Below are 20,900 nucleotides of genomic sequence, written 5' to 3'. Positions count from 1 at the left end.
AACAGTTTAGAAAGAGCAGCAGACACAGTGCAGGAGGGGACAGTGACAGGGGATGAGCCCCTGCAGGCAGACCCGTCACCAGTCAGTGCAGCAGAGCATAGCTGGCCAGACTGCTTTTGCTCCAGCCTGTGTTTCAGTGGCAGCACTGGGTGGGTGGCAGTGGACAGTGTCAGGCCATGCCTGCCCCCAGGGCTCCAGTACTGAGCAAGGAAAGGGGTCAGCAGAGCCTCTTGGAGAGTGGATGTGTAAATCATCCCTGCATCCCCACCTCCCTGCACAACCGTGCTCGTCCCTGCATTCCTCCAGTGCTACACAGGTCAGGCAGACCTCCTCACCTCACCTGGCCTGGGCACGCTGACATCAGGACACTCAAGCCACAGCTGCCAGCCGTCATGGCTCTGGTTACAGCTCTATAAAGGGGTTTGGGATGCAGGGCAGAGAGGGAGCTGGGCTGGGCATTTCGCAGCCATGCAACCATGAGGGGCGGTGTTTTCATCCTGGTCCTTGCCCTCGCCGTGGCCCTGGCAGAGTGTGTTGCTCCTGCAGAGAGGAAGGTACGGGGATGAATGACAATGGGAGCATGGCAGACATGGCAATAGGATGAAGTGTGGGCAGCCAGGAGTTCTCCTTTAAATGCCATTTTAGGCTTAGACAAGCAGGAGAGCCTTGCAAGAACCAAGTCCAGGCAGAGAGCAAGGTATCCCTGGATCACCCTCAGCCACCTGGTACCACCTCCAGAAAGATTTGTTCCCATGAGGGAACCATGCACTGGGCATTCCTTGCCTTGGGGTTTGTGCCTGGGAGCACCCTGCATGTGTGCATGGACCTGCGACGTCTGGGTCTGTGTCTGGGTGTCCCATGCATGCTGCAGGGCTGGGATATTCTGGCCTTGCTCCACCATCCTCTCAGTAGCACCCTGGGGCAGCATTTCCCCAAACTGGGATTAGGGACAGCCAATGCCCTGCAGCTCTACTCACAGCAGGGCTTGCAGCTCCCCTCGTGTGGGGCAGCAGCAGGGATGGGGTGAGGACAGAGAGCGTGTGCCTGTCTTCCTTCAGTGCCAGCTCAGCGGACTGTGGAGGAATGACCAGGACTCACTGATGGAGATTTCGGTGTTGAGGGACAATGGGGACTTCCAGGGACAATACCTCACACAAGTCACCCTCTCTGGGGGCTGTGCCCAAATCTCCCCACTGAGGGGAGCCCAGCAGCAGCTTGGAGAGGAGGGCTGGCCCACCTTTGTCTTCACTGTGCACTGGGACAAGTTCTCGAGTAAGTGCTGGGATACCTGGGGCTGGCATGGCAGTGTCAATGGAAGCCATGCATGCAGCCAGCAGGAATTTTCTTTCGCCAGGAATTCAGGTGGATGGTGCTTTGGTGCAGCTAAGCAGCAGCACCTGCACAGCATGGTGCTCTGGGGAAATGCTGGGCTTGAACAGGGACCCCTCCTCAGCCAGCACCCTTGGGGCAACCACGGTGGGTCCAGACCCTGTCAGCACAACTGGGATGTGATGCTACAAATCCTGCCTTACCTGAGGGAGTCACAGGGAAGGGCAGGACCCCCCAGCATGGATTTGGTGGTTGTGTGGCCATTGGAGCAGGAACACAGCTGTGTCTGGGAGGACAGTGGGGAAGAGGAAGCAGCCAGTTTCTCCATGGATCTCCCAATAAGTGCTTCCTCCCAGATGCCAGCACCGCCTTCGTGGGTCAATGCTTTGTGGATGCAGGTGGAAAGGAGACGCTGAGCACCATGTGGCTGCTGCGTGAAGCTGTCGGGTCCCTTGAGGAGGACTGGAAAGCCACGAGGTAGTGGGGGCATATGGGTGACACTAATCCCACAGAGGGGTCCTCACTTGTGGAAACTTGGGGGGAATTCAGGGGCACCCCATCACTGCTGCGAGCACTGGCAGCTCTGAGCAGGCAGTGTCTGTGGGTCATCCTACAGGTACTCTCAACTTCTCACAGGGTGGGCAGAAATGTCTTCACACGCAAACACACCACAAAAGGAAAGATCCTGCCAAACTTGTCCCGTCCTTGTGAGGCTGTGTCTTCACCAGCCCCATGATGAGATGGTCTGGCTGCAGCCTTAACCCCCCAACAAGGCAAGAAAAACCTGCCTCCCAGTTGAGAATAAAATGTTTAAATCATCAGCTGTGGTTGCCTTTTCTTAAAGTCTGTCCTTGCTATACCTCCTGTCCCCAAAGATACCCCTGCTGAGGTGAGGTCTCACCACTGCCCTTCTGCAGGGACATCTGCATCTCTCCCTGATCCCATCCATCTGCCTCCCTGGGCTTATTTCCCATGTCATCTAAACCCAAACTTCCACCCTGTGCCATCATTTCCCACCTGCCTGATGGTGGCAGGGCTAGCAGCAGCATCCTGAATTCAGCTCACTTCCTTGCAATGCCTTCATATCCATTCCCACCAGACCCTTTCTAGTACTGATACTCCATGCTCTGTTGGATTGGGCAATGGAGGCAGCATCATCAGTAGATTTGAGATGTTGATTAACTTTGTGCTGTATGGCACATCAAGTAAAATGTGCACAAGTTAAAGCTCCCATCCCATCCCATCCCATCCCATCCCATCCCATCCCATCCCATCCCATCCCATCCCATCCCATCCCCCTGGGTTACACTCAGGGATTTTCCCCTTCTTTACCACTGCATTTTGGCAGTGCCTCTCTATTTGCCTCTGTGGACACCTGCCAAACTCAGTCAGCTCTTTTGACACAAAAGTTTAGGCAGGTCGTGGGTGAAGAGAAAGCCTCTTGTAGAAGTGTTATGAAAACACCCCCACTCCAGGGATGACAGCACCATGGGCGCACAGTCCATCAAGCCTGGCTCAGCTCTAGCGAAGCTGCAGCATGGTGCCATGAAGTGGAAGGAAACCTGGCACCACCCTGGGATCTCTAACAAGGTGGTTTGTCCCTGCCAAACATCACAGAAAGGCAGGGTCTGCTGTCAGACCAAAAGAACAGAGGGTGGCATCCAGGACAACGGCAAAAGAATCTCCAGGGGGAATTTCTCTGAGTACCTGTGATAGGCCATGAATTTGGGACTGAAAAAGACAAAAAGGAGGAGGGGGATGTGTTAGGAGAGGGGTATTTTCCACCCAGCCTAGCTTTTGAGGTTACCTATATGAGAGAGAGATGTGCTGAGCACAGGGTGCCAGGATGTGCCAGGGCTAGCAGTGGGCACTGAGAGGTGCCACCCCAAAGGGGCACTCCCCTGTCCCAGTTTGCACACTGCAGCCCTGTTGCCATGCTCTGCCCCAAACACAGCTGTATTGAAAACAGCTGAGTACCACCTGAATTTTCAGCTGCCACAGCCATATGCCTGCTCCAGACATCACAGCAAAGGCATGGCTCAGGAAGACAGAGACTGTGTACGCTGCATTTTTCATATCAAAGGTCCTTTAGAGCCAATACAAGGAAGTGTGAATACAATGCTGGTTATCACGCTCTGTGTGTTTAGCAAACACATTTGCTGGGACCTCAGTAATGCTGCTGCAGTTACTTCTTCCTCTAACTCTCACAAAAGTAAAAGCAAAAGCATCAAAATCAGAAGCTGACATCCAGAAGAGGCTGGAGAAATGTTACTGATTCTGAAATGAGTGAACTATCCCTTCTGTGCAGCGCTGCAGCATCCTCATCAGGCAGTTGCAGCAGCAAAGCAGGGAGGAGGTAAATGTTGAAATAGGTGGTAGTTTCCAGCCTTTGTGCATGGGAGGCAGATTCCCAAAGAAGGTATTGATGCTTTCCAGGCTACTATAGGGCATTATAAAAAACTTGCGTCCCCACCCCTCTGCCCAGCCGTGCTTATTCCTGCATTCCTTCAGCCCTGACCAGGTCATGCAGACCTCCTCACCTCCCTCGCCTGTCCCGGGCACCCTGACATCAAGCCATTCATCTCACAGCTGCCATCCTGGTGCTGGTGGGGCTCCAGTTACAGCCTTATAAAGGGCACCAGGCTCCAGGGCCAGGAGGAGCTCTTAGCAGCCTTGCAGCCATGGGGAGAAGTGCTTTTGCCCTGGTCCTTGCCCTTGCTCTGGCAGTGTGTGTTGCCCCTGTGGAGAGGAAGGTATGGGGACAGATGACAGTGGGGGTGTGGTGCTGACATCCTGCTGGATCCCCAAGCCTGCTGCTGGGGCATCATAGCTCAACAGGGAGCCAGGGCTGGGCAGCTGGAGCTGGTGGGAACAGCACTGTGCAGCGCTGAGGGAAGCTGCAATGAGGTTCGGATGAAGGGACTGCTCCTGCAAGGACACTTCTTGCTGCAGGAAGTCATTCAGAGGAAGGCAAACAGAGCCATATCCCAGACAGCTTCTGTTTTCCCCTCCAGAGTGTAGGGAAAGCAGCACACCTGCTGCTTCAGCATGGGGGGACTCATGCTCCCTTGGGTGGGTGAAACCATCCTGGACAGTGGCTGAGCTGAATATGATCATAGCTCAGGCACGATGCTCACACTGAGATGGTAATGCCAGTGGCACATCAGGTCTGTAGCACACCACCCATTGCTGCAGACATCTCTGGACAGAGCCAGGGTGAAGGGATGGGAGCAGGATGCTCCCCCTCCTCCCTCCCTCCAACCCACAGCACTGGCCTTGCAGTGCCTTCTCTCTGGGTCGTGGCGGAGCGACACCAGCTGCCGGATGGTTGTGTCCACCCTGGACAAGGACAACAGATTCTCGGGTTTTTACCTGCCGGGACCTGCTGCTGGCTACTCAGAACACCTCACATCACCACTGGAGGGGTCCCAGCAAGATATAGGGCTGGTCCCACAGCCCACCTTCTCCTTCACTGTGAACTGGAGGCTCCAAGGTAGGCAGCAGGGGCCATCATCCTGTGGGCGGGGATGCCAGCAAGACACAGGGTGACCTTGTGCCTCACTACCTGACTCACATTACCTTAAACCCTTCCAGACTCAGAGACTGCCCGGACAAGTGTCTTCCTGGGCCAGTGCTATGTGGACACCAACGGGGAGGAGACCCTGCATGCCCTGTGGCTCCTGCGAGAAGCAACCAACAGTCCTGCAGAGGACTGGAAAGCCACCTGGTGAGTGCTAGATCCCAGCCACTGCTCTGCCAGGGTCTTCTGCAACTCAGGCTGGAGAAGGGAGAGACCCCACAGGGTGAAGCATGGGATGACCATGAGGGTGGAATGGGTTTGTCCCCTGTGATACATAAGGGCTATGAAGCATCCGTGTAACATGGTCCACCCCTGCATGCCAGATGTGTCTCAGGGTGGGGGATCCCTGGGTGGGCTCTGGCCACAGAGAGCCCTCTCTGGGATCTTCTTTCGACTCTCCACAGCAGGGAGAGGAGGAAATGATGCCAGCACCTGGCACAGCCTCTGCTGCAGACTATTGGAACCTGTAGTACCTCAGTCAGCCACACAATGCTCCCCTTGGATTTCCCCTCTACCCTCCACAGCGTGCATGACCCTAGCTGATTTGGTGTTTTCTGCAGGATTGGCACCAGCACCTTCACACGGATAAAATAACAGCAAGTGGGAAAATCCAGCAGGCTCAGGATGACAAGGAGTGCCTAGACAGACTTCGCCCACACCAACATGCTGCACTTGAGCAGCTATTAGCCCAGAGGTTCATGCTTTCTTAGGCAAATTCACCAGATGCAAAATAAAGAGTTTCTGTGGGGATGCAAGGCTTGACTCTGTCTTCTGTCCTGCCTCAAACTTGTGGGGTTTGTCTCACCCAGCAGCCACCCTCCCAAAGGGAGGTTTTGTGCTGCACTGAGACTGAAAAATACAAGGCTGAAGGCAGCAGAGTCGCCTGGGGATGGCAACTGTCCCAGCTCCCCTCCCTAGCAGTGTACAGCAGTACCGTGCCGGCAAACCTGATGCTATGCTCTGGGTAACATGTCCCTAGCGGTCACTCCCAGATATCCCTAGAGATGGGGGACAAACCAGGCTGTGGCCAGGCAGAAGGATAAGGCACAACTCCAGTGTGCTGCCGCGGCCGATACTGGAGAGCCTTCCCTGTGTGAACCAAGCAGAGGAAGCTCTCGGGGAATGCACAGGGTGTTGCAAACGATTCTTGCAGAGCTGTCAGCCTCCGGTTCCCAGCCCCAGCGGATGTGCAGCGGGGGCCAGCTGCTAGCTGCCTCCCATCCCAGGCCTGGGGAAAGCTCCCAAATACCCCACCCCAAGAGTCCCTTCGGCACGGCTGTGTCCCCCAAGTAATGCGTAGGGGTGTGTCTCCAGCCAAGATGTCCAGACATGGACAAGGAAAGAGAATAGAGGAAGGGCACATCTGGCACTGTCTGGACTTTTTTAGGCATCACAGCCCAACCTTTCTGCCTTCTGCTTAGACATTTTGCCAAAGTGGTCCTAACACGACCCCTGGGGGTTCAGCAGGCCCAGGGCTGAAGTGTCCAGCTGTGAGAGCTGGAAGGAGGCAGTGGCTCCATCACTGTATTTCCAGCTGCTTTTAAAAGCAGTTTTCAGATTTCTGTCAGTTTCTCTGTTTCCACCATTATCCAGCAGCTGGTGCTATGGATAAAAATAGGATGGATGATGACACAGGATTTAGATTTCCCTTGAAAGGTGGATACATCTTGTTTCTGCTACTGACTGAATTTTCCATCTCTCTGAGAAACCCTAATTTTAAAATTAGGGTTTTAAAAAGGGCAAACCTGATTCCTTTAAAGCCATGACAGGAAGTGTTTTGCATTGGTTACACAGTCCAGGACTTCCTTAGCAATAGACAGCAAATTTCATTTTATGTTTTCACAATTTTCAATATATCACTATCACAGAAAAGAGAAGATACTCTGATACTTGAGGAGTCACCAAGCAAAAAAGATTCTGTTTCCATCCGGCAACTCCCATCTGGGACTTGCCAAGGACTGTCCAAGATATTTTGCCCTGAAAAGTTCATACTTCCAGTCTGCCAGCGTAGTCCCACAATACTGACAAAGGCATTTGCTGGGACACAAGGGTTGACCTTGGGCATAGCAGAGGGAACAAAGTGGGGACACAGCTGGGACCATACCACTGACCTACGGCAGAGTGTGAGGCTGTGTGTGCATGCAAGCAGCACCAGTGAACATGCAGACCATTCTCTGAACCCGCAGCATGCTACAAAAAAGAACGGGGATCTGCAGCAAAGAGGACAAGGAGGTTGGCAAGAATATCAGTTGGCTCCTGCTCCCCTGCTTCAATCAAGTCCTCAGCCAAAAGACTCATTATTATAAACTTTAATCACTGCTGGCCTGTTAACACAGGGCATGAGGTCCAGGCTGAGCTTCATTTCTCTCCCCAGGTCAGAGTTGCTTGGTGTGGGACTGGCACAGAACACAGAAAGCAATGAAAAACAGCAGACCTGGGTCATTATGAGCTGAGACCATGGAGCAACCCTCCCCAAAATTCCCAGCTCCTGGCTCCCAGCCTGCTCTCCCACAGTTATCTCCCTTCCTGACATCTGGCCAAGCAAGCCAGACTGCTACAAAGAACAATACTGACCCCATCATACCCAGGCAAACACCAGCTCACGTGGCTGCTCCCAACTTTGCTGGCAACACCACCATATATTACTTCAGATGGCTCATTCGATATTGATAGTGCTGGGTCGGGGACACTGTATAACATCTGTAACAATACACACTGTGGCCTTAAAACTGCAAAAAATGAAACTAGAGGGGGAACAGGCCATTACACTCACTGACCCTGAACTGCAAAAATGAAAGTAGGCTGGGAACAGGACATTACGTACCTTGGCTTCAAACTGCAAAAAAAAAAAAAGAAACTAAAGTGCGGAGTGGCATTACACACCCTGGCCTCAAACTGTAGAAAATTAAACTGAAGTGCAGATGGGGTGCTAGACCTTTCTGATGCCATGCACACTTCCTGGGGAAAGAGTTCCAGTGGTTCCCTAGTGATGCTCAATGGCTGTTGGTCCTGGCCAGGGTAGAGCTGTGACCCAGCCCTGTTGGGAGTATGCTGGTACCTGTCCTGAGGTAGAGGCCCTGGGCGAGCCTCTCCTTGGCTGTCTCCCCTCTGGATAAAATGTTGTCTCATATTTTGTTTTTGCTCCCTGGGTGGGATGCAAGTGTGAAGCTTCCTGCACTCACTGCCTTGCTGAGCTCCCATGCCCTCAAATCCTACACTGGCCTCTGCAGCCTGAGCTCTGCCAGTGCTTCCCGTGGACCCAGTGACCCCAACCAGACACAGGGACAATCCTGAATTTAGCAAGTCCACAGCAGGCGAGGCCCACCCGGTGCTGTTGCAGGACCCTGGCTCTGCTCCACTTCCTGTGATTGTGCAGCTCCCATTACGAAAGCAGCAGTGGGGGCTGACACTGGCTCCTCGCACTTCCTCTGGGGGAAGCTGCTTGCTTCCGCAACACCGGGGGCTTGCGTGTGCGTGGTGAGTGCTGGGTGCTCACCACATACATTTTTCTCCAAGAGTGCTTTTGCACCCTTGAAGAGGGTGAGAGCAAAGTGAGAGCAGAGGGTAAGAGCAGAGTGAGAGCAAAGCAGCAGCCCTGCAAACCCGCACTGTGCCTCAACAAGCCCCTCTGCAGAGCCTCAGCCACGCAGACTTCCCCTGCATCGATCTGAGAGGGATTGCCCCCAAGCCCACCCTGGATTTCTCCCAGCCCCAGGTGCAGCCCAGCACCTTGCCAAAACAACCAGAGAGGACACAGTCACACACCATTAATATTTATTTAGACTCTATTAATAAGGAAGCTATTCATTATTATTCTGATCCAATTTGAACCTATCCCTGCTCATTGCAGGGAGAACTGGACTGGATGACCTTTAGAGGCCCCTTCCAATCCAAACCATTCTATATGACTCTATGGAATATCCTGCAGTAGGACAAGATCTCTACAGGTACCACTAAGCTCCACTCTGGCAAAGACATTGCTCACCAGCTCAAAGTGTTTCTGTTCAGCCCAGAACCATTGACTACATCACCAACCAGCACAGCAAGGCTTGGGCACACAAGGACACGACTTTGAAACCGTCCTGTGGCCAGGAAAGCCTTCAAAAGAGCAAGCAGCTCTGCTGCTCTCTGAACATGCTGCCTCAGCAGTCTGGCTTAAGGCATGTCTGCTCCCTGAAGCCCAAAAGCCTGCAGGAGATGAAAAGCTCAGCCCTTGCGGTAGGCAAACAGCACACATGGCTCAGGAAGAACTCCACATTACCTCTTCTAGCCAGTCTGGGAGCTGTGGCCATGGCTCAAAAGCTAGCAGGAACAGGCAACATGCTGGGTCTGTCGCAGAAGCAGGCAGGACTACTCCTGTGAGAGCACTGAAGGTCAAATTGCTCCCTCACACCTAGAAATCAGACAGCACTGCAGGATTAAGGGGCAGTGACATGGAACATATGTTTGGGGCCACAACACAGACTAAGAAGTGCCTGTTCATCTCCAGTTGGGCAGTGAAGAAGCAGGGCAGCGGCCGCCACTGCCAGCTGTATCTAGTCAGACCAAGTACTGGTACCTCATCCAACTGCCTCCACCGTCCCTGCTACAGCCCATCCCCACAAGCCACTGGGTGCACCCTGGGCTGCAAGCCACATCAGCAGCCATAGTGAAGTTCTCAGAATTTCCTGTCCCATCTCAGATGGAGTCTGATAAAAAATGTCAGATCAATTCCTCCCTGTAAACCCTCTGAGTTGCTGGCAATGAGGAGAGTATTCAGAAGAAACTGCTTGGATAGAAAATCTGTTAGTGCAGCTCTGTCCCTGCTCCACAGGATGCCCAGTATCATCCCAAGGAGCAGGATGCAGCACTGGTCACATCTCATTGGCATGGTGCTGCTGGATGAGAACTTTGTCAGGGTGTTCTACCCACTCCTCACCCTTGGATTTCCACGGCACCAGCACTGCTGCTGGCAAAGGGTCACTCTGGGGCGGGCCTGGCTTGGAGCCTGCTGCTGCCAGAGGGTCAGAGGATGAGTTGCTGTTGAAAGACCTGGGACTGGAGTTAAGAGGACTCTGCCCCTCTTCCCATGACTGACTGAGGTTGCCCGACAGCAACGGGTCTCCAGGCTCTGGGCTGAAGCCCTTCAGCTCAGTGTCGTGCTGCACATCAGGTGCTCCCTGGTTCGGAAACTCGCGGATCTGCCGTGACAGCACTGTAAGAGAGGTAGAGCCAACCCTATCATTTCCAGCCTCCCACCCTCCTGTGTTGAGCATAGAGCCACCACAAAGCCCAGGAGAGAGGTCAAACTGTTTAACCAGGACTTCCTCTTCCCTGGGGAGGCGGGGAGAGGATGCTGTACAGCTGCCAGGCACAAGCACAGTTTGTCCTCCAAGAGGAACCAGAACTCTCCTGTCCTTGCACCGCCCCTGGCACAGGGCCCTGCTTCCAGGCAGGCCTCTGCAACAGGGCTGAGAAAGAGTCCAGAGCTGGGGCAAGACAGCAAGACAAACCTAGTGGTCACCCCAGGCAAGGGGTTGCTGAGTTGGAAGCATCCTAGAGTTCAGGCTGTCTTTGGGGAAGGTGCTGTGCTCTGAAGGGCAGCACTTCAACTGGAGCCCCAACCTGGGCACCTCAGCCCTAACCTGGGCACTCACCCTTGAGCTCCTGCTGTGGCTCTACATTCCCAGGTAAGCGGATGCTGGGGGACAGAACAAGGCAGAAGGACAGAACCACGATCTGGAAACAGAAATATCAGCACAATCTCAGCAAAGGAAATGGACAGGCATCACTAAATGCAATAAATGCCTCTCTCCCAAACTTGTGAGAACAGCAGAGACTCCTCCACAGACAGTGGGGCTGAAGCCACTTACCATGGTGCAGGTTTTACTTCTGGTAGTTTTGGGGGCAGACCGTCTCACCAAGGCCTGCAGTTTCTGCAACTGCCTGAGCAGTGACCTGCAATAGAGCAGGAAATGCAGGTTAGCACAGCAGGTGGACCTACAGCTGCTTCCCTCCACTCTCTGCAGCCAGGGACAGGCCACAGTCCTGAGAACAGGAACAGCCTTCCCCACCACTTCTCCTGCCAAACCCAACAAGACAAACTCACATGTTCTGCTTCTGCAGCTGGTGCACCTTCTTCTCCAGTTCATGGTTTTCAGCTGTGCAGGCTGCCACCCTTCCCAGGAAGGATGAGAGGCATGTGGGAAAACCAGAGAGATTTTGTTGGGCAACAGTGGAGACATAGCATCAGTCACCACCTCTGGATGGCTGGGGCAGACAGAATTGGTCCTGGGGTCCACCTGGTATCATGTGCAGCAAAGCCCAGAGAGCACCACCTCATACCAGATATGGGGAGGAATTAAGCCCTGCCAGTTCTGCAGAGAAGCAGTTGATTAACCCCTGTGGATGCCCACCCCTAGCAGCATACCAGCCCTACGCATCTGTGACATCAGGCTGTATTACTAACTAGCCTGATCTGGAAAACACATTCGTTCTGGCAGGTCAGCTACCTGGCTTGAACAGAGCAAGCTCTGGACCATCTCCAAGCACAAGAGCACCAGACAGGCTTCACCCTGATGTTTCGAACCCTCTGCAGGGAGCTCTTGCCCCACAGGGCCAGCCTCACTTTTTGCTCAGGGTGACAGGAGCCCAGCAGCCGAACAGCACAGCAGCTTGTGACAGGCATCCCCTGATCCCAGACCTGGCACTGTGGTCAGCACAACTAAGGCCATGCATGAGAGGAGCAGCCATTCTGTGACCCACAAAGTCATGTACTCATTCCCTTCCCCTTGTTATCAGCCACTGAAGGTCCTGTGCACCAAGTACCAAAACAAGCAGATTTCTTCTTCCTCTCTCTGCCAGCCTGAAAGTCCCTGGGCACCAGGCCCTTCCCTTACCAGTCCTGAAGGTCGCAGGCACACAGCCAGCTCTGTGCTGCTGACAGCCCTATCACAGAGCAGGGAAGTACAACAGTACAGAGCACACTGTCCACAAAATCAAGCAATTAGAAAGTCCTAAGGGCACCCTGGGAGTAGAATTTCTGCTCGACAGCTCAGGACCCCTCTGCTCAGGGACACACCATTACCTGCTTCCTCCCATTACTGAGGGAGAGACTTGTATTATTTGTATAATTTTTGAAACTATGTTATGATCATAATATTAATACACAGAACCATCTATTAAGATCTGATCCAATCTGCAGAGGGCCCACGTGACTAGAAATTTTAAGTGAAGATGTATTAGAATGCAGGTGATTATAAATTGTAAGTTGTATGATAGATCCTGTATTACACTGCTTATAGAGTGTACTACATTGATTCTGCTTGTAGAAAAACAGTGCCACTCTAATCACAAATCCTCTGCTATACTGATCATAACATGATAGGAAAAAGAAGTTCTGATTGAAATGACAATTTAGTGCCATTCTGCCAAGGATCCCTAAAAGAACATATACGTCCCCTCAGTGTTGGATGACACTGCTGTGTGACCATACCTGTTTTCTAGGCCATCCACATAGATCTTCCTCCGGCGACGACTATCCTGAGCTGCCTGCTTGTTCCGAATCTTACGACGGACTTTCCTCAGAACTCGCTCCTCAGCCTGCAAGGATCATCTCATTAACAGCAATCCCAGGGTGTTGGAAATCCCACCCTCTCAGACCGCGCTCACGTATCAGTGCCCAGCCCTAGTGCTTGTGCCCTCTGTCCTTCCCACACCACTGAATAAACTGCAAGGCAAACCCTGGCCCTGCTGATGCAGCCAGCAGCTTCCATGACTCAGCAAAAGCAAAGTGTACCTAAGGAAAATGAAAAGCACACAGACCACAAGCCACTAGGCAAGCAGGAAGAAATAGCTACAGGCACTTGTGGTGTAAATGCCTCCTGCAAACAGCCACGAGTAGGGAGACTGACAGTAGCCAGAAGCTGCTATGAACATGGACGATGCCCTGGACTCGAAAGAAGGAAAAGGACACCGAGCCCAGAATGAACACTGCCTGGAATACAGCATCTGGAGAATATATTCTTATCACGGCACTGTCCTGCAGTTTCAAACCCCTACACTACCTGATACATGCGAGTGGTCTGTTTGGTTCTAGTGAGGACTCACTTTGGTCAGTGGCAGACAGGTTGATAATGTAACACCTTCTTTCTCCAGGAGCTGCTTCTCCTCCTCTGTCAGGACCAGCTCTGGGAAGTCAGACTAGAAAACAGCAAAAATAAGCCTACTGAGAATGCATAATACAGGGAGTCCATCCTGGGCCAGCGAGGGCATGCAGCAAACACAAAGAACTGGAATCAGCTCTCCCAAAGTAATGTCATGTTTTCCCTCAGATACCCCTCATAAAAGTCAAGTCAGAAGAGAAGGAGAGATGTGAGAAGCAAAGGCTGGGGTCCATAGGCATGGGAGTCAGTACCTGTACAATGGCTCCAGGCACAAGCTGGGTTTCATCTTCCACAGCAACAGCAACGGGGAAACTGGTGCTCTGTTCCAGTGCCTCGCTTGTGCCTTCCAAACCCACCCATGGCCCTGGGGAAGGAAAGACGAGTCAAATGCTGGGCCTCACCGAGGCAGCACCTGACCAGCCAGCTTTGAGTAGCATGAAATAGCAATTTTACAACAGCAGAAAGCCTCTACTCTTGGCTCTCTCCATCTTTGCCTGACACCCACCAAAACAAACCAGTATAGGACTGCTTTTCTCCTTTCTGCCTGCAGCCAGGGCACAAAGACTCTATACAAATCACTCACCTAGCTCAATGGCAACATCTTCTTCTGCCATGTCAGACCTCACACTTTCCAGAGTAGGCCAGTCTTGATGAAGAGAGTAGTTATGATCAACCTGCACAATGTCTCGGCTGGCAAAATTGCTACCAAGGCAATGGGACAGAAGCTGATCCTCAGAAATGCTGCTGTCATTGTTGGCAGACAAGTAACTGAGCCTGTCTGGTTCATCTTCTAAAGGGCTCAGCAGTGAGCTGATGAAGTCATCCATCTCCTTGTCCAGGAGCTGCAGAGGAACAGCTTTTACTCAGCAGGGAGACAAACCTCCTAAACCTCAGCTCAGCAGCAATTACTTACAAAGAACTCACCTCAGGCATTGGTAGGCCCCAGTCTTCCAGCAGACCATTCTGCTCCCCTGGGATTTCAGGGCAGGGAGCATCCTCCTTCAGAAGAAAGTCAAGCAGATCCACATCTGCCACGGCATCCAGTTCCTCTGGGCACGACATCTGAGCAGGACACTCAAAGTGAGCACAGGCACAACGGGAGACACCAGCTTTGCTTTAAGGTGTCCCTCAGACCCTACAGACAAAGTATCCCCATGCAATGTCAACAGCAGGAATGACCAGTTCACAAGTACTTCTCTAGCCAGGCTATTATAGCACCACTGGTGATAACAATACAGTGTTTTCCCCACAAGGTTATTGGGACCCAGCCACAGGAGCTACGCTCTATCCAGAGCATAAAAGCTGCAGGAAGGAGAGGAAAAGTGAAACAATCCCAGACTTAATGGTGTGGAGAGCATGCAAGATTCTGCTCCACAGAGGTCTGAAGGTGCCATACCTGCTGGTGTGCAGTGAGCAGGGAGAGCTTCCTGTCCCAGGAAAATTAAGAACAGTCATTGCTGAGGTCTTAACTAAAGGGATTCTGTTAATGATTAAATTATGATCAAATTCTAAGTAACCAACAACTGAACAAAAATTAAATGGCAATCAAATGGTGATTAAGCGATCGTTGAAGGGTAATTAATGAGTGATTTGACAGACCTAGATGACGACTTAGCAATTCAGACAGCTGTCAAACACTGTACTATTTAACACTTTTAATAAATAAGTGGATATTGAAACAAATAAATAGATGGATATATATAAATGTCACTAGCACACAATATACCTTTAGGCTGAAAATCAAATGCTCCTTACCTTACTGTAGAGATCAGACACTGGTAAAGAGTCTCTCAGCTCTGAGGAGTGACCTGGAGAGCTGTCCCTGCTGCCAGGGATGTCAGGGCCTGGCAGCGTGAGAGCAGCAGAGCTCAGGGGCTGGAGGTGGCCACCGGTACTCAGAGGGCAGGATCAGGGACTTGCAGGCAAACACTGCCCTGGCGCTTGTGCACCTGCGTGGCTGTGGCAGCTTTAGCTTTGTCTGGTCCCAGCTTGGGCTACTGCTGTTATGTCCTAACGAGACATGGCCCAGGAGCCTCGGTCCCTGAGGAGATGCGGCCTCGCATGGCTCTCGGCGGGATCAGCCCGGCCGGCTCGTGGGCAATGCCTGAGCCAAGGCACTGCTCAGGCCGTCAGAGCACAGGCATCCATCGCACCTCTCCATCAGCACTGCTAAGCTTTCACATCTAGCTGTCAAGTGTCACGGTCTGAAAAAAAAAACCAAAACCCAGAAAAAAATAGAATACCACCAAAATCACCTCAAACCCCACCCAAAACCAGAGGGCCAGAGCAGTCCCCAGCCAGGGCTGCTGCGCCAGCTGACTGAGGGGAGAGCTGTCAGCAGAAAGTTCAGCAACAAGAGGAAGAGAAGCTGGGCAAATCCGGGCCATGTCAGGGCCCATGGCTTCCAGAGACTCGGAGCAGTTTCCCCCCAGGGAACGTGCGCCGGGCAGGCAGCACGGGTAGGACGGGAACAGGAGGAGCAGGTGCGGCAGAAGGAAGGGTGACCGGAGCGCAGGGGCGGGGACACCCACCCGAGGAGAACCAAGCAGCCCGTCTGAGCCTCAGCTGCGGGCCGGACCGCGGATCCCCGGACCTCCTGGACCCTCCTAGTAGCCGGAGCCCCGACTCCCGGTCGAGCCGGGCCCCCTCCGGCCCCTCACCTCAGCCTCGCCGCTCCCAACGCACCGCGGTGACGTCACCCAGCGGGCCCCGCGCGCACCGCCCCTGCCCCTCCCACGCTGACGCCCCGGTCGCCCATTGGTTGGAGGGGGAGGGGGGGCGCGTGCGTTGCGGGAGCGCGCGCGGGCGGTGGGAGCGCGGGGCGGGTGGGGAAAAGAGGGGAGAGACGGGTTGAGGGGAGGGCAGTGGGTCCGGGGTCATGCGGGGCCCCGGGGGTGTCCCGGGGCGGGCGGGTGCCCGGGGCTGCGATGTGAGCAGCGGGTGGAGCATGGCCACGCTGCGCGGGCGCGGAACCGTGGCCAGTCCCGGGGTGTCGGGCCGGGCCGCGCGGGTACAGCGCAGCGCTGTCCGTGGGAGCGGGATGTCCGTGGCGCGATGTCCGGGTGGAGCGCAGTCCCGGGGCACCGTGCGGAGCCGTGCCGTGTCACACGGCGGCGCGCCGTGTGCTGGCGCATGCGCCATGGCGGGGGGCGGGAAGCGGGTGGTGCCGCCCGCAGAGCTCCCTTCAGCGTCGCGGGGCCGCCGCGCTGCTCCTGCCCGCGCAAAGGTACGGGGACGGGGGACGGAGGACACGCGGTGTCCCGGTAACCGGGGAGGGGGGGCTGCAGAGTGGGGTCCTGCGGACCGGTAGCACCCTGACTCGGGGGGCTGCCGGAAACGGATGCCCTGGGGACCCTGCCCTGCACCCCGCCCGGTAAATGGCGGGGAGGCAGGGAGGAAGCAGCTTTCCGGTTACCGGGGTTTCCCTACTCCACCCGGGGCTTGTCCGTGGGGCTGCGGTGACCCGAGGGCTTCCGGGGTTCACTCAGACTTTGAGGCATGCCTAGATCGCCCCTGGGGCCGGCGCCACCCAAGCACCGACACCCACCGGAGGCTCCAGGGCAGCACGGGCTGGCGCGGCCACGTTATTCCCGGCCACGTTATCTCCGGCCCTGCCCAGAGCCTGCCTCACCAGGCTCTGGCCTGGAGTCCATCGTGGCGAGGCCCGGGCCAGCGTCCCCACCTCGGGGGTCTCTGGGGATCGAGCTGGACAAGCCTGGCCGTGGCCAACGGTCCGCGGACCGCGGGGTGACCTTTGGGGCAGGCCAGGCGCAGCTTTTCCCCCGGCACCCCGCCCACCCTGCCGGGACGTGGGGAAAAGTGAGTGGCAAGGGTGTCGGTGTCCTGCTGCGTGGTTTTGGGTGGGGACACGAGGGCTTCCCATAGCCACACCGAAGCCAGGGAGGTCACCGCCACGGTTCCCACCGGGACACACAGCTGGCCGTAGGCCCCAGGATGGGGCGCTGGGGTGGTTCCCATGCACTGTGGGACTGGGCCCAGTCGGGAAAGGCTTGGGTCCCCACCATATCTCGGCCGAAACACTAACCAAGCAGGGGGAAAAGCTGTCCCATCCTCTGCCTGTTCCCTGCTGGGTCCTGCCCGAGCCCCTGCACGCTCCCCATCTCTTTGAATCTGCCGGCAGGATGTCTACATGCTTCTGCCGTGGCTTCATTGCTGCCTGTTAGACCCATATTTGGTAGCGATAATTGTTTACTCCCTTCTCTCTCTCCGTGCCTCGCTGCTGAGAAGGGGAGGACACATATTTTTGGGATGTTTAGTTTTGCTAAAGCCTGTGAGTTGCCCAGTAGGGGGTCAGACCACCTGCCTCTCCCCGGATCATAGGGTGAAACCGCCCAAGTGCTAAGTGAATCTGTGGTGGTGCGTGGGAAGTACCACCCAAGCACTCCGTTTCCTTGCTCAATGACAGCGGCAGGAATCTGGTGCTTCCCAAAGTGACACATCCCATTAGATTTAGGGAAGGGGGAGTGGGAAGGCTGAGGAAAGGGGAAGAGGGTCTTGTGGGGTGCCCGAAAAGACCTGAGCTTTGCTGGCTGCTGGGTGAAATGACCCAAAAATACAGGCATGCTGTCTTTCTTTCACCTTTCTGCTTGTCCAGCAGCACAGTGCTTGTTGTGGGAAGCATGGGTGCCTGGATCAGGGCACCCAGTGCTTTCCAGAGGTCATGACAGCATCCAGTGCATCTCAACTCCTGCTCTTGGGGTGCTGTGCTAGAGGGCCAGCTTGCTAAGGATGCCGGAGAGGCTGCGGCTGGAGTCCCACCAGTCCCCATGCCTGCTTTCATCATGGGCAGTCTAGAGGTGCCATGATTTCTGCTCCATTCCTTTGGAGGTCAAGGGATGCCCAGCAGGAGCAGACAGGATGTGAGATGTGTGTGAAATGTTGGCAGACAATAGCTGGAGCTGCTTCAGCTCAGTGCGTGTGAGCAGGCAGGCAGGCTGCGGCTGTGATCCTCTAGCCCAGGTGCCTGGCCCCTGCCCATTTCCCCTGCAGAGCAGGGCTGCCCTCCCTGCAGGAGTGAGAGGATGCGCCTGTCCTAGCCATGGCTAACAGTGGAGTGGTCACGGGGCTGCTGTGTCTGGCCTTGGCAGCCACTCATGCTCCCCAGGAGCAAGCTCGGCCTCAGCTGGAAGAAACTGTCCTCCCATCTGACGTGGACATGCAGCTGGGAAAGAGGAACTGGGCTGAACGGTCTCAGCAGCGTGTGACACTAAACCAGCTGGGGCTGCTGGCTCAGCCTTCCCATTGGTGCAGGGCTGAGCCCTGTCTACCTCAGTGCCTGCTGTGGCTGTGTATGGTGGTCCTGCACTGGAGAACGCCAGAGAACCCAGCCAGAGCCTAGTCTGGCTTCTTATCAGCTTAATTTTTGACCCTGTTGATGGTGCTGGAGTGCAGATGCTGATGTGCTGGCCAAGCCACTGCTGTAGACATTGTGTTTTGGTGGCCTGGTATCTTCCTAGCTGTGCCAGTGGCTGTACTGACTGGGCTGTGCCTGTGGAAAGCCCCAGCACTGGGATGGTTTGCAGCTGATGAAGCTTCCTACAGCCAGCTCCCAGTACAGAGGTGGTCTGCAGTGGGGCCTTTCCCAGGTGAAATTTGGTATTGCCATAAAAAAAGAAGGAAAAACCAAACCCCTTTACAAAACCTCTTTCGGAGTATCCCTTAAGAGAGAACTTAATAAAAATGACAGAACTGTTGGCATTTGAAGATTTGCATCTTGTTCTGGAAATGCATCACAAATGTTCTAGCTGTCTGCAGTTGAATTTTGCTTGTTTTTTTTGTCTTTTAAGACGCAAACCCTTCCATGTAACCGTTACTGCAGCAGTGAACTCATCCGACAGAAATATAGTAATTCCATCATGTGACCAAAAACTTGCTGTCAGTGGTCCCTGGCAATGACACTGTGGTTCTTTGGGCCACACAGGTCCTGTCTGCCTGCAGCCCTGCCTGCACTGACCCTGCCCTCGGGCAGAGCTGGAGGCCTCCAGCGCTGTCTTGGTTTTGCTCACATTGTGTGGGGTGAGATGGAGGAAGCTGCAGCAGCTCTTGGGGGAAGTGGTGGGACCCCACTAAGGTTAACCCCTCCCCCTCATCATCTTGGGATTGGCTCAGAAGCGTGCCTGTGGTTCAAAAAGGGTTGTACACAACTTGCTATAAAATGCAGAAGTGTGTTAATCCGGCTGCTCCAGTGCCTTATCTGACTTTGCATACTGACAATGTGATTGAGAATAGGTTTGACTGAGAATAGGTTTGCTTTCTCTTGGAGGTGAGCCAGCAAAAATTTGGTGTGTGTTCATCAAGACTTGGTTTGTTTGGATTGTTTTGTTTTTCTTCTTTCTAGAGGGACAACTTGAGTTTCACTGTCCTTTTTTTTTCTGTTTGCAGTGCCAGGCTCCCATGCTGTCTCATTTGTTACATCTAGTCCAGCTTTTCTCTCTCCACATGGTTCATGGAGGGGAGACGTCTGTCGGGGCTGAGCCCTGCATTGATGCCCTCACATCAGGTAGCAGATTTGCAAACCTTGTGTGATTAGTTGCCACATTTTGCTGGCAAACCTTACCCCAGTTTGAGGAGTTGTCCTTTTGCAGCAGAGAATGTTTCTGCTCTAGACACTGCTGTCAGCAAAGTTCAGCTGCTAGAGCCTTGACTTTTTCCATAGAATATGGAAATTGAAGTGCACCATCTCCCTTTTCTCCGAGGTTTTCCTTGATGTCATCAGCATCTTCCCTGCTGAGCTCTAATTTTTTTAAGTGTTTGGGAGTGGGAAGGCATGAGCAGTCATGTTCTTGTGGGGTCTTGGGAAGCACAGTGACCCCTGTGAAGGGTGTGCTGAGGGTGCCTCTGGTGAAGTGCCTGGTTTTGGGTGGCTTTGTGAGGGCAAGAGGAGGATACAGAACTAGTGGCAGATGTCCTGGCTCCTCTCAGTTCCTCTCTACTGTCCTCCACTCTGTCCTCCATGGTCTCTGACCTTGTCTTGTCAGAGGCATATTCTCCTTTTCCTGCAGAGGGATGGAAAGCAGCTTTATGCTCAACTTGAGAATGTTTTTAGATGTAGAGAAGTTGGCCTGGTGACCGCAGCAGCCCGCCCTGCATATGAAATACTTGGAAAACCCTTTCCATGATAGAGTGTTCCTCGTTTGTTCAGCTCCATGGCTTTGCTAGTGCTTCCGGATAGATGGCAATGGCACGGCGGGTGCTTCTGCTACCTCCCTCCCTCTGCCGATGGGCTCCCTCGCTCAAGAGCTGAAGTGCATTTCATTCCTCAACAGCGGAGACAGTGGGGGCCACGGGCCTCCGCAGAAACATTGCAGAACGGCTCAGGAATGCAGAGCTGGAGCTGCTCCATGTGCTGGCGGAGGCGGCATGCTCCTTGGTCCCTGCCTTCCACCCTGCACCACCAGCGTGGCTTTATGGCTCTTCAGGAGCAGGCCCCTTGCCCTCTGACTTGCTTCTGGCCAAATCTGGACACGGATCCTGCCCCTAGGCTGCTCAGGTCTGTGAGAGAAGCCTGCTGCTGGTGTACCCACTCCCAGGGGGACTGGAGCTGGCAGTGGCCAGGCAGGGATGCACAGACTCACCAAGTGCTGCTGCACTGTGAGGAAGGTTGCCAGCACATTTTGTCCAAGAACCTTCCCAGGCCAGGCTGAGAATGCAAGATCAGCTTTCCCTGACAGCCATAATAGGAAGTCTGGTAGGAGCAAATGAATCTAAAAGAGAATAAGCAGATGTGCATCCCACCAGTGCTCTTGCATCCTCCCGTCACTGGAGTTTAAGGACAAGGCAGCCTGGGTCAACAGAACAGGGGACTTGCTCTGCATGAGCAGGCTCTC

The 20,900-nt window shown here is 54.2% G+C and overlaps 4 protein-coding genes across 6 annotated transcripts in view; 3 read left to right on the top strand and 1 right to left on the bottom strand.

Moving 5' to 3' along the window:
- The first annotated feature begins 476 nt into the window (after positions 1 to 476).
- Positions 477 to 2,065, top strand: LOC128822573 (avidin-like). The gene is made up of 4 exons (XM_054004322.1): positions 477 to 554; positions 1,059 to 1,272; positions 1,686 to 1,806; positions 1,966 to 2,065. The coding sequence occupies exons 1-4, from the start codon at positions 477 to 479 to the stop codon at positions 2,063 to 2,065; spliced, it is 513 nt and encodes a 170-aa protein (XP_053860297.1).
- Positions 2,066 to 4,010: 1,945 nt separating this feature from the next.
- On the top strand, positions 4,011 to 5,503 carry LOC128822574 (avidin-like). Its single transcript, XM_054004323.1, has 4 exons — positions 4,011 to 4,082; positions 4,612 to 4,822; positions 4,924 to 5,056; positions 5,470 to 5,503. The coding sequence occupies exons 1-4, from the start codon at positions 4,011 to 4,013 to the stop codon at positions 5,501 to 5,503; spliced, it is 450 nt and encodes a 149-aa protein (XP_053860298.1).
- A 3,163-nt stretch (positions 5,504 to 8,666) lies between these two features.
- CREB3 (cAMP responsive element binding protein 3) lies at positions 8,667 to 15,761 on the bottom strand. Of its 2 annotated transcripts, none has more exons than XM_054004509.1 (11): positions 15,714 to 15,761; positions 14,809 to 15,257; positions 13,978 to 14,115; positions 13,637 to 13,895; positions 13,305 to 13,417; positions 12,998 to 13,090; positions 12,384 to 12,490; positions 10,998 to 11,066; positions 10,762 to 10,846; positions 10,546 to 10,627; positions 8,667 to 10,103 (listed from the first exon to the last, which is right to left on the bottom strand). In XM_054004509.1, exons 3-11 carry the CDS (start codon positions 14,113 to 14,115, stop codon positions 9,763 to 9,765), a joined length of 1,287 nt encoding a protein of 428 aa, XP_053860484.1. In that variant the 5' UTR covers positions 14,809 to 15,257; positions 15,714 to 15,761; the 3' UTR covers positions 8,667 to 9,762. The 2 variants fall into 2 exon arrangements, with proteins under 2 accessions (XP_053860484.1, XP_053860483.1); XM_054004508.1 differs by lacking the exon at positions 15,714 to 15,761 and adding an exon at positions 15,585 to 15,707.
- An 82-nt stretch (positions 15,762 to 15,843) lies between these two features.
- The window catches only part of TLN1 (talin 1), a 35,780-nt gene continuing 30,723 nt past the window's right edge, over positions 15,844 to 20,900 (top strand). Inside the window, exon 1 of one of the 2 annotated variants that reach the window (XM_054004505.1) lies at positions 15,844 to 16,279. The gene's annotated coding sequence lies outside the window, so the exon portion shown is untranslated. The remainder of the gene's footprint in view (positions 16,280 to 20,900) is intronic. The other variant, XM_054004504.1, reaches the window with a different exon arrangement.

The sequence above is a fragment of the Vidua macroura genome, chromosome Z, assembly GCF_024509145.1.
Source record: "Vidua macroura isolate BioBank_ID:100142 chromosome Z, ASM2450914v1, whole genome shotgun sequence".
Taxonomy (NCBI): Eukaryota; Metazoa; Chordata; class Aves; order Passeriformes; family Viduidae; genus Vidua; species Vidua macroura.
Note: the sequence above shows the minus strand (reverse complement) of the source record. Positions and strands in the feature narration are given on the sequence as shown.